Below are 12,319 nucleotides of genomic sequence, written 5' to 3'. Positions count from 1 at the left end.
GGCTTCGTGGGGACCCTCGAAAGGAATCAACCCCCCCCCAACCCCGACCCCGCTCCTCATCTCTCTTCTGTGGTTTCCCCCTGGAACCTCCCTAGGACCCTTGAAGAAGCCATAGGGCTGGAAAGATTCCACTTCCGCCATTCCTTCCCCCCCCCCCCCCCGCACTTCCCGTCCGCGACGGGAACTTCCGGCAGCCGCCCGTTGCCATGGCGACCGCGTACACAACCCCGTCGTCGCGGCGGAGCCTCTCGGCGGCGGCGGCGCGTTTCGTTCCGGGTCTGGTGCCGAGGTTGGAAGGCCGCTGGGCACGGGGTGCTGGACGGGCCCACCCCACCCCGCCCTCCCCTCCCGCCTCCCACCCCACTCGCCCTCCCCACCCCGCCTCCCACACCACCCCGCCCTCCCCTCCCGCCCACCCCCCCACCCCGCCCTCCCCTCCCCTCCCGCCCACCCCACCCCGCCCTCCCCTCCCGCCTCCCACCCCACCCCACCCTCCCCACCCCGCCTCCCACCCCCCCTCCCCTCCCGCCCACCCCCCCACCCTCCCCTCCCGCCCACCCCACCCCGCCTCCCACCCCCCCCCCCGCCCTCCCCACCCCGCCTCCCACCCCACCCCCGCCCTCCCCTCCCGCCCACCCCCCCCCCCCGCCCTCCCCTCCCGCCCACCCCCCCCCCCGCCCTCCCCACCCCGCCTCCCACCCCACCCCGCCCTCCCCTCCCGCCTCCCCCCTCCCCTCCTGCCCATCCCACCCCGCCCTCTCCCTTCCGCCTCCCACCCCCCTCCCCTCCCGCCCACCCCACCCCGCCCTCCCCTCCCGCCTCCCACCCCACCCCGCCCTCCCCACCCCGCCTCCCACCCCACCCCACCCTCCCCTCCCGCCTCCCCCCCTCCCCTCCCGCCCACCCCACCCCGCCCTCCCCTCCCGCCCACCCCCCCCGCCCACCCCCCCCCGCCCACCCCCCCCGCCCACCCCCCCCCCCCGCCCACCCCCCCCCCCCGCCCTCCCCACCCCGCCTCCCACCCCACCCCCCACCCTGGCATTGCTGCCACGCCAGGCGGGCTGGGCTTGGCCCGGCGTGGGGGGGCGGTTAGGTGGATATGGGGGGGGTGCCCACTGACAGCTGCTGCACACACACACACACACACACACACACACACACACACACACACACCCCTGGCCAGTGTCCTTGCTGGGGTGCTGTTTCCTGACACCCCCCTCACCCTCTGTCCCCCTTTCCCCCCCCAACCAGGATCGACGATCGAGGGCGTTAGTTAGGACGGAGTTCACCGAAGTTGGTCGGGACCCATCTGGTTTTTGGAACTGGAGGGGGCTTCGGGATCCCCCACCACCCGCGGCCTTCGTCTAACGGATGGACCTGCTCCAGAGATGGACGAGAACGGGCTCCATACCCAATGCCATTCGCACTCCACACAAAGCCCCTATAGCTCAGGTAAGAAGAAGAAGAAGAAGGGGGGGAAAAAAGGTTCAAGGACTTTGTTGTTTTCTTTCTTTGTGTCGGTCGTGGGGCTTGAACTCAGGGCCTGGGTGCTGTCACCTGAGCCTCTTCTTCAGCTCAAGATTGGTGCTCTACCACTGGAACCACAGCACCACTTTTGGTTTTTGGTGGTTCATTGGAGATTGGAGGCCTCAGGGACTTTCCTGCCCCAGCCTGGCTTTGAACCATGGTCCCCAGATCTCAGCCTACTGAGTAGCTAGGATGACAGGCGTGAGCCACTGTCACCCGGCTTGCTTGCTTGCTTGCCTGCCTTCCCTCCTGCCTGTCTTCCTTCCTTCCTTCCTTAATCGGGATGACAGTCTTGTGTTCAACCCAAGGCTTGGTGATCGGGGTTTCAGATGTTGCTAGCTCTACACTCCCCACCACCCCCCCTTTTTTTTTTTGGTCAGTTGTGGGGCTTGAACTCAGGGCCTGGGCAATGTCCCTGAGCTTTTCTGCTCAAGGCTAGCACTCTACCACTTGAGCCACAGCGCCACTTCTGGCTTTTTCTGCTTATGTGGTGCTGAGGAATTGAACCCAGGGCCTCATGCATGCAAGGCAAGCACCACTGAGCCACCTTCCCAGCCCTCCCCCCCCAACCCCTTTTGGTCTAGGTAAGAACACTGGAGATCAGGACCCTCCTGGGTACCTACCATAGCACCAGAAACTCAACCTCTTTACAAGCCTGAATTCAGGGATGTTAGTGGTTGGCTCTTCTGTTCATTTCCTCCCAGAGGGCCACGTAGAGGTCTCCTGGTAGCTAGTGGAATATTTGTAAGAACCAGGCATTGGTGGCTCACATCTGCAATCCTAGCTACTCAGGAGGCTGAGATCTGAGGATCTCGGTTCAAAGCCAGCCCATTCAAGGAAAGTCCGTGAGACTCTCATCTCCAATGAACCACCAGAAAACCGGAAGTGACACCGTGGCTCAAGTGCTAGAGCGCCTGCCTTGAGCTGAAGAGCTGAGGGACAAGCGCCCAGGCCCAGAGTTCAAGCCCCAGTACCAGCAACAAGACTATAGGTTTCAGGGTTGGAGGTGATGTGGGAAGGGAGTGGCATCAGCTATCCCTTGGGACTCTCTAGGTCGTGACTGATGATGGACCCATTTACGAAGATTCAGCCACCCTCTGACTTCCAGCCATGAACATCCCCATTCTCAACCAAACACCATTTGTCAAGCCTCTCTTGTTTGCTGGGCACTCTTCTGGATATTGTGGGGGAGGGGGATTCCGAAGGGATAAAAGGCCAAGTCCCTTGCCCTTGAGCAGTTGGTACTCTTAATTTGGGAGCTGACACCCACACCAATGAAGCGGCATAAAAGCAGTAGCAAGGAGTCCTTCCGTAAGTGCAAAATGGCATGGGGTTCCCCCCTGAATGTCAGGGTGCTTGAGGGGCTGCTGAATAGCAGGCACCCTGAATGCATGCAGCTACTAGGAAAGGCCTGTGGCTAGCTGGGTATGGGCCTGGCATGCTTCGAACCCACGGCCTGAGCATGAAGAGGACTGTGGTCCTCACACTTCATCCGTAAGGTGACTGCATGTGCATGTTGGTGATGGGCAGAAAGGGAGAGCTCTGGGGGATGCTCTTGAGCCAGCTTGTGCTACTAGTGTGCAGGGATTTCAGGGAGGGAGATTGGTGCCCCTGCTGCTAGAATTCTCCTTTTCCTTTGTTTCTTTTCTTTTTGTCAGTCGTGGGTCTTGAACTCTGGGCCTGGGCGCTGTCCCTGAGCTCTTCAGTTCAAGGCCAGCGCTCCACCACTTGAGCCACAATGCCACTTCCAGTTTGGAGATGAGTCTCATGCACTTTGCTGCCTGGGATGGCTTTGAACTGCTATCCTCAGATCTCAACCTGCTGAGTAGCTAGGATGACAGGCGTGAGCCACCAACACCCAGTTTCATTTTGGTCTTTTTTTTGGGTCAGGAGTGGGAAATGACCAAAGCAGCCTGCAAAGCAGGAAGTCCTCAGGGATGGGAAGAAAATGGATTGCATGTCACTGTTTTCCTGATCTCCTCTTCTATTTAATGATGGCTACTACAAATGTCATTGTTCTCTTCTCTTTAGCTAGAACAGGTACTAGGAAAAAGGTTCAGACATTTGTCCGTGTCAAACCCACTGATGACTTTGCTCACGAAATGATCACATACGGAGAAGACAACAAAGTAAGTGGACTGTTTGCTCTCACCGGCCTGGACTTCTCTTTCTCTGTTCATTGTCACCCTGTTTCTGACTGTTCTAAGACCAGAGCAGAATTGGGAGAAGCCCAGAGGGACTTTGGTCCATCAAATCCCAAACATGCCGACGGAAAGAAATTCAGGAGGTTCTCATTTTTAATTGCTTTTTGTTTTTGTTTTGTTTTAACAAGTTTCCTTCCCCCCCCCCCCCCCCCCCCCCCCCCCCCCCCCCCCCCCCGGTCATGAGGCTTGATCTCTGGGCCTGGTGCTGTCCCTGAGCTCTTCAGCTCAAGGCTAACGCTCTTCTACTTGAGCCACAGTGCCACTTCTCGTTTTTTTTTAGTGGTTAATTGGAGATAAGAATCTCATCGACTTTCCTTCAGTGGGCTGGCTTTGAACCGAGATCCTCAGATCTCAGCCGCCTGAGTTGCTAGGATGACAGGTATGAGCCACCAGCACCTAGCTTTTTTTTTTTCCTTTTTAATCCACTCTGGTACTGGAGTTTGAACTAAGGGCCTTGTGCTTGTTAGGTAGACACACTTCCATTTGAGCCACACTCCAACCTTTCAATTGCCTCTGTGTATGCCTCTGGTACCAAGGCTTCAACTCAGGGCCTTGCACTTTTGCTCAGTTTTTTTTTTTTTTGTGTTGGTCCTGGGGCTTTTAACTCAGGGCCTGGGCACTGTCCTGGAGCTTTTGTGCACTGTCCTGGAGCTTTTGTGCTCAAACCTAATGCTTTACCACTTAAGCCACAGCTCTACTTCTGGCTTTTTTGGTAGTTAATTGGAGATAAGAGTCTCTCAGACTTTCCTGCCTGAGTTGGCTTTGAACTGCAATACTCAGATCTCAGCTCAGCTTTTTCAGTCAAGACTGGTGATTTACCACTTGAGTCATGCTTCCACTTCAGCTTTTTGGTAGCTAATTGGACAATAGTCTCTTGGATTTGGATTCTCGTCTATCCAGGGCTCTCCTGTGTTTCTCAGATATCAGCTTGCTGGGTAACTAGGATTATAGACCTGATGTGTCTTCGAACGGGTTTTGGTGATTTATTTATTTATTTATTTATTTTTTACTGTGAAAATACCGTACAGAGGGGTTACAATTACTTGGGCAAGATAATGAGTACAATTCTTATCAATCATTGTTGCCTCCTCCTTTGTTTCCCTTTACCATCCCTTCCCATCTCCCACAGACCACTTCAGTTTTTCTAGTGCTTTATTGGAGATAAGAGTCTCATGGACTTTCCTGCCCAGGCTGGCTTTGAACCATGATCCTTAGCCTCCTGAATAGCTAGGATTACAGGCGTGAGCCACTGGTGCCTGGCATTGATTATTTTTTTATTTAAATATTTTCTATTGTAAAGATACTGTACAGAGGGGTTACAGTTACATGAGCATGTTTTCTGAAAAGATCTCTCTCTCTCTCTCTCTCTCTCTCTCTCACACACACACACACACACACACACATCTCTCTTCCCCTTTCCCCTTTCCCCTTTTTTTCTAGTGTTTCCCCACTCTTTTCTTTCTTCTTCTTATTTTTTATTATTTTTTTATTTTTGTTGGTTATGAGGCTTGAACTGAGGGCCTGGGCACTGTCCCTGAGCTTCTTTTGCTCAAGGCCAGCAGTCTACCACTTGACCTACTGCGCCACTTCCAGCTTTCACTGTGTATGTGGTACTGAGGAATCAAACTCAGGGAGGGCTTCATGCATGCTAGGCAAGCACTCTACCACTAAGCCACATTCCCAGTCCCTCTTTCTTATTTTTGAGACAGGGTCTTGCTAGGTAGCCTAGGCTGATCTTGAATTCAAGATCTTCCTGCCTCAGCTTCAATCGTGCTGGTATTATAGTCTAGTACCACTATATCTGGCCTCTCTCTCTTTTTTCTAGAGCATTGATATTCACTTTAAAAAAGACATTCGGAGAGGAGTTGTCAACAACCAGCAGACAGATTGGTCATTCAAGCTAGATGGAGTTCTGCATGATGCCTCCCAGGACTTGGTTTATGAGACCGTTGCAAGGGAGGTGATTTCTCAGGCCTTTGATGGCTATAATGGTAATTGCGTTAATTAACTATTGCTTTATCTAAGACTTTGAGGTCTTAGATAAATCTTGGAGGAAGAGTTACAAGTATCTTTTTGTTGTTGATGGTGGTCAAGGGGCTTGAATTCAGGGTCTAGGCACTGTTCCTGAGCTCTGAGTCTTCTACCACTTGGAGCCACAACCCCAGTTCCAAGTTATAGTGTGTGTGTGTGTGTGTGTGTGTGTGTGTGTGTGTGTGTGTGTGTGTGTGTGTGTACCAGTCCTGAGCATTTTGTTCAAGGCTCGTGTCTACCACTTGATCCATACCTCCACTTCCAGATTTTTGGTGCTTAACTAGAGACATGAGTGTGTGTGTGTGTGTGTGTGTGTGTGTGTGTGTGTGTGTGTGTGTGTACCAGTCCTGAGCATTGTTCAAGGCTCGTGTCTACCATTTGATCCATACCTCCACTTCCAGATTTTTGGTGCTTAACTAGAGACATGAGTCTCTTGGACTTTCCTGCCTGGGCTGGCTTTGAACCATGATCCTCAGGTCTGAGCCTCATCAGTAGCTAGGATTATAGGTTGAGCCACCAACACCTGGTCTGTTTTGACTATGTCGCTGTTCCTGCCCATTCCCCCTCTTCTATGATGGAATTCTTTTGTTGTTGTTGTTGTTTTGCCAGTTCTGGGGTTTGAACTCAGAGCCTGGGCACTGTCCCTGAGCTGCTTTTGCTCAAGGCTAGCACTTTACCGCTTGATCCACAGAGCCACTTCTGGCTTTTTGTTTATGTGGTACTGAAGAATCGAACCCAGGGTTTCATGCATGCTAGGCAAGCGCTCTTACCACTGAGCCAGCTGCCCAGCCCCTCTGTGGTGGAATTCTTGATGCTCAAATCTACCTTCCCACCAGTGGCTCCTGGATGGCAGCAGACACGCTGGGGATGGGAAAACTGGACCCTGGAGCTTTTGCCCTGGCTGTCACTGCGACACGTTTTGAAATATCCACAGGCACCATCATGTGTTACGGGCAGACGGGAGCTGGGAAGACTTACACCATGATGGGAATCACTGAGAACTTCAAGCACCGCGGGATCCTCCCTCGTGCCCTGCAGCAGGTCGAGAGTGGGTACATGGGCGGGATACCATACAGCGGGCGCCTCTTCTCTGCCATAGGTGCTGCTGACCTTAGAGATAGTTGGGGCAGGGGGCGGGGGAGGTCCAGCTCTCAAAGACTTGGCAATCAGTACTGGTACCAGAGATGGGACTCCCATGGTTGGGGATTACCCTGGAAACCTAGGTTTCAAGAAATAGGATTTGGGAGCCAGGCACCAATGGATCACACCTGTCATCCTAGCTACTCAGGAGGCTGAGATCTGAGAATCGCCGTTCAAAGCCAGCCTGGGTAGGAAAGTCCTGTGAGACTCTTGTGTCCATAAACCACCAGAAAACCGGAAGTGGTTGCTGTGGCTCAAGTGGTAGAGCGATCACCTTGAGCTGAAGAACTGAGGGACAGTGCCCAGACCCTGAGTTCAAGACCCATAACTGACAAAAAAAAAAAAAATAGGATTTAGGCTGGGTGCTGGAGGCTCACATCTGTCATGAGGATCTCAGTTCGAAGCCAGCCAGGCAGGAAAGTCTGTGAGACTTTTATCTCTAATTAATCATAGAAAAAGCTGGAAGTGGTGCTGTGGCTCAAGTGGTAGACTGCTAGCCTTGGGGAACAGGAACTCAGGGACTGCCCAGGTCCAGAGTTCAAGCCCCAGGACTGGTTAAAAACAAAACAAAAAAGCAAGAAAAGAAATTAGACCAATAAAGAAAAGAAATAACCAGAGGTGAGAAGTGTGTCTCAGTTGGTGCAGAGCACTAGCCAAATGAGTGAAAGCATTAGTTACTGAGTTCAAGTCCTGGTCTGGAGCGAGAAGGGAAGAGAGAGGGAGAGAGAAGAGAGAGAGAAAGAGGAGAGGGAGAGAGGGAGAGAGGAGATAGAGATAGAGAGAGAGAGAGAGAGAGAGAGAGAGAGAATAAAGGCATAGGAGCTGGATACCAGTAGCTCATGCCTGTAATCTCAGGTACCCAGGAGGCTGAAGACTGCAGTTCAAAGCCAGCTTAGACAGGCAGGTCCATGAGACTCTTTAACTCCAATTAGCCACCCCAAAAACCAAGTCGGTAAGTTAATAGGAATCGTTAATGTTTTGCTTTATTTTCTGTCAGTCGTGGGGCTTGAACCCAGGGCTTGGGCACTGCCTCTGAACTCTTTTGCACAAGGCTAGCACTCTACCACTTGAGCCGCAGCACCACTTCTGGTTTTCTGGTGGTTCATTGGAGATTCGTGTCTCACGGACTTTTCTTGGACTGGCTTTGAACCACGATCCTCACACCTCAGCCTCCTGAGTTGCTAGCATGACAGGTGTGAGCCACCAGCACATTAGTTTTGTTGCTGCTTTTGTTGACCATTCCACCAGGGTAGACCGTAAGTCCCTTGAGGACAAAAATTCCCTTACCTTCTTGGATGTCGGTTCTCTCAATGACGTGAGTTAGCTGTTGTGCAATCTCCCATCCAGGTGTTTAAGATGATTGAAGAGCGCCCCACACACGCCATCACCGTGCGCATTTCCTACTTGGAAATCTACAACGAGAACCTGTTTGATCTCCTGTGCACCCTTCCTTACGTTGGACCCTCGGTCACACCAATGTCTGTTGTGGAAAACCCTCAGGGAGTTTTTGTCAAGGGTTTGTCAGTCCACCTTACCAGTCAAGAGGAGGATGCATTCAACCTCCTTTTTGAGGTGAGATGATCAACTGAAAAGGCCCTTTCCCTCTCTTCTTCTTCCCTCTTCCTCCTGCCCTTCCATTGTTTTCCCTTTCTTCCTCTCTTCTTTCCCCTCTCTTTTCCCCTTAAGTGTTTGGTTTTGATCGGTCATGGGGCTTGACCTTTGGGCCTCTGTCCCTGAGCTCTTCAGCTCAAGGCGAACGCTCTACCACTTGAACCACAGCACCACTTCTGGTTTTCTTGTGCTTCATTAGAGATAAGAGTCTTAAGGACTTTTCCTGCCCAGGCTGGCTTTGAACCACGATCCTCAAATCTCAGCCTCCTGAGTAGCTAGGATGACAGATGTGAGCCACCAGCACCCGGCTCCCTGTAGGTTTCTGGCTTGTTTACTCTGAACTTTTTTTCTACTTAAAATGACACATCATAGCTGGCTGTTGGTAACTCAAAATCATGGAAAGTGAAATTGCAGAGAAGTGATTACTTGCAGCGTAGGAACCACTGTAATATGTGTTCATTGTAAAAATAAAAACACCTGTAATCCTAGCTACTCAAGAGGCTGAGATCTAAAGATGGTGATTCAAAGCCAGCCTGGGCAAGAAAGTCTCTTATGTCTGATAAGCCACCAAAAAACCAGAAACACAGGTGTGGTTCAAGTGAAAAACATAAGAAACAAAAAACACAAAACAAAACACCAGCTTTGAGTGGAAAAAGCTAAGGGATAGCATCCAGCACTGAGTTCAAGCCCTAAGTACTGGCATGTGCATGTACACAGACACACACACACACACACACACACACACACACACACACACACACTATTTCTCAAGTTATTCAAAAACCTATCAGCATTTTCCTGACCTCCTAATAGTCTCTGGTTGTTGGATGTGCAACTTGATTCCAGTTCAGTATTCACGATGATTCCAGTTCAATATTCACGAACACATTATGGCTCTTGATTCTAATTGTCACCTTGCTTATTGGAAAGCTATACCAATTTGCACACACCCAGCAGTAGGTGAACATATAGTTCTAGAATCCAATCTATCTTCTTCTGTACTAGTTTACAAAAGAGGTTTGCCATCTGGGCATCAGTGGCTCATGCCTGTAATTGTAGCTACTCAGGAGACTCTGATCTCCAATAAACCACCAGAAAACTGGAAGTGGTGCTGTGGCTCAAGTGGTAGAGCACTCAACTTAAGCTGAAGAGCTGAGGGGTAGCACTCAGGCCCAGAGTTCAAGCCCTATGACCCACAAAAAACAAAAACAAAAACACAAGTTTGCCCAGAAGGCCCATGTAATTGCACTGTTCTGAGATTACCTGTGTGGTTATTGGTGCAATTGAAAGTTGATTCAAATGCTGTGTTTTCATTTTTTTTTTTCTGCAAAAAACAGTACATTCATTTCCCTTCCCATTCAGGGAGAGACCAACAGGATTTTAGCCTCCCACACAATGAACAAAAACTCATCCAGGTCACACAGTATTTTCACCATCTACATGGAGGTAAGTGCCAAGCTCCTTGATTGGCCCAGGGAGGGGTGACTGCCAATGGGCACTGCCCAATCAGAGGCCCCTCCTGTTACAGACTAACTCTTAAGTGGATGTTTTGTAGGCCCATTCCCGGACCTTATCAGATGAAAAGTTTATCACTTCCAAAATTAACCTGGTGGATCTGGCCGGCTCAGAGAGGCTGGGGAAAACTGGGGTAAGTGAGAGAGGCAGGGATGCTGTTTCTGGCAGGCATGTGTCTGTGCATGCCCACTCCATTTTTGAGGGCACAGGTCTGAGCCAGGTAAAGCAGAGCAGGAGAAATAACAGTTAGCAGAAGTTAGCCAGGCATGGTGGCTCACGCCTGTTACCCTAGCTACTCAGGAGGCTGAGATCCAAGGATCGCCGTTCAAAGCCAGCCCAAGCAGGAAAGGCTGTGAGACTCTTGTCTCCAATAAACCACCCCAAAACTGGAAGTGGCACTGTGGCTCAAGTGATAGAATGCTTACCTTGAGCTGAAGAGCTGAGGGACAGTGCCCAGGCCCAGAGTTCAAGCTCCACAACTGAGAAAAAAAAAAGTTAGCAGAAGTGAAGCCAAGGATCTCAAAGACTCCTGCCCAGGCTGGTTTTGAACCACAGTCCTCACATCTCAGCCTCCTGAGTAGCTAAGATTACAGGTGTGAGCCCCTGGCACCTGCTAGACTGCATCTTTTGAGTATTCCTCTATGAATATTCACATAAGTTCATATTCACAGGAGTACTCACAGAAATGAGCGTGTTCATGAACTTTAGTTTTCTCATGTTCAGCCCCAAATGGAATTCAATCGCAACATTGGGGGTACAGGGGAAGGTTCCTGCAGCTTTGTAGCATCACCCCAAACCAGTGCATCCAAAAGTGCAATTGAGGACTGGGAATGCGGCCTAGCGGTAGAGTGCTTGCTTTGCATGCATGAAGCCCTGGGTTCAATTCCTCAGTACCACATACACAAAAAAAGCCAGACGTGGTGCTGTGGCCCAAGTGGTAGAGCTCTAGCCTTGAACAAAAAGAAGCTCAGGGACAGTGCCCAGGCCCTGAGTTCAAGTCCCAGGACTGGCAAAAAAAAAAAAAGTGGAATTGTTTGGTTTGCAGTCTGATGGACGAGTCCAGAAGGAAGCCACCTACATCAACAAGTCGCTGTCATTCCTGGAGCAGGCCATCATTGCCCTTGGGGACCAGAAGCGAGACCACATCCCTTTCCGCCAGTGCAAGCTCACCCATGCCCTCAAGGACTCATTAGGTAAGGGTGTGGCTGGTGATCAAGAAGGAGGGCCTGGTACCACTTAATACCCCCCCACCCCCCACCCCTGCCACAGTGTGTGTGTGTGTGTGTGTGTGTGAGAGAGAGAGAGGGAGAGAGAGATTCCTTCCTGGGGGGGGGGGGGCTCAAATTACCTATAGTTCTTTGATAGTAGTGTCAGACATATCCAGAAAAGCAGCATCCAGGTCCTCTTCTTGTGCCCAGCCACACCAGAAACTCTACTTAACGCTCTGATCTCTGCTACAGATATCTTCTCCTGTGTTCCCTTGTCTCTAAATGTCTGACAGACATTGAAGATTCAGGCCTTGAAGATTCAGAGGGAGGGCCTCTCCCATCAGACCTTCCCTCCTTCCTCTGGCAGTTTCCAGGGCAACAAAGTGGAGGCTGAGGCCAGGTGCTGATGGCTCACGCCTGTAATCTTAGCTACTCAAGAGGTTCAAAGCCAGCCTGGGAAGGAAAGCCCATGAGACTCTTTTCTTCTTCTTTTGTTTTTTTTTTCCAGTGCTGAGGAAGATGTTGTACTTACTAGATAAGCACTTTGACACTAATCTACATCCCAACACACACACACACACACACACACACACACACACACACACACACACACACACACACACACACACACACACACACACACACACACACACACACACACACACACACACACACACACACACGGAGGTTTTCTGGTCATGTCCAGGTGCTCAGGTGTTTGTGTTAGGTTTAATGACAATCACTGTTGTTGTTGTTTTTTTTTTCCCTGTTGGTCATGAGGCTTGAAATCTGGGCCTGGGCACTGTCCCTGAGCTTTTCAGCGCAAGGTAAGCACTCTATTACTTGAGCCACAGTACCACGTCTGGTTTTCTGGTGGTTCATTGGAGATAAGAGTCTCACAGACTTTTCTGCCCAGGCTGGCTCTGAACCGCAATCTTCCTCCTGAGTAGTTAGGGTGACAGGCATGAGCCACCAGCACCAGCCTTTTTCTTTTTCAGAAGACTAGAGTTTGAATCCAGGGCTTCCCTCTTGCTAGGCAGGTGCTCTACAGTTGAACCATGCCCTCCTGCCCACTGTTTTTTT

General features: G+C 51.2%; 1 protein-coding gene across 2 annotated transcripts in view; it reads left to right on the top strand.

Annotated features, from left to right (window-relative positions):
* The first annotated feature begins 240 nt into the window (after positions 1-240).
* Positions 241-12,319, top strand: part of Kif9 (kinesin family member 9) — a 30,552-nt gene continuing 18,473 nt past the window's right edge. For both annotated transcript variants that reach the window (XM_042701491.1, XM_042701490.1), the window contains exons 1-9: positions 241-289; positions 1,252-1,452; positions 3,559-3,656; positions 5,557-5,722; positions 6,697-6,803; positions 8,250-8,474; positions 9,876-9,959; positions 10,069-10,161; positions 11,074-11,221. In XM_042701491.1, coding sequence (XP_042557425.1) covers positions 1,389-1,452; positions 3,559-3,656; positions 5,557-5,722; positions 6,697-6,803; positions 8,250-8,474; positions 9,876-9,959; positions 10,069-10,161; positions 11,074-11,221 — 985 coding nt within the window. In that variant the 5' untranslated portion in view covers positions 241-289; positions 1,252-1,388. The remainder of the gene's footprint in view (positions 290-1,251; positions 1,453-3,558; positions 3,657-5,556; positions 5,723-6,696; positions 6,804-8,249; positions 8,475-9,875; positions 9,960-10,068; positions 10,162-11,073; positions 11,222-12,319) is intronic.

The sequence above is a fragment of the Dipodomys spectabilis genome, unplaced genomic scaffold (assembly GCF_019054845.1).
Source record: "Dipodomys spectabilis isolate Male_0828 unplaced genomic scaffold, ASM1905484v1 ptg000292l, whole genome shotgun sequence".
NCBI classification, from domain to species: Eukaryota; Metazoa; Chordata; class Mammalia; order Rodentia; family Heteromyidae; genus Dipodomys; species Dipodomys spectabilis.
Note: the sequence above shows the minus strand (reverse complement) of the source record. Positions and strands in the feature narration are given on the sequence as shown.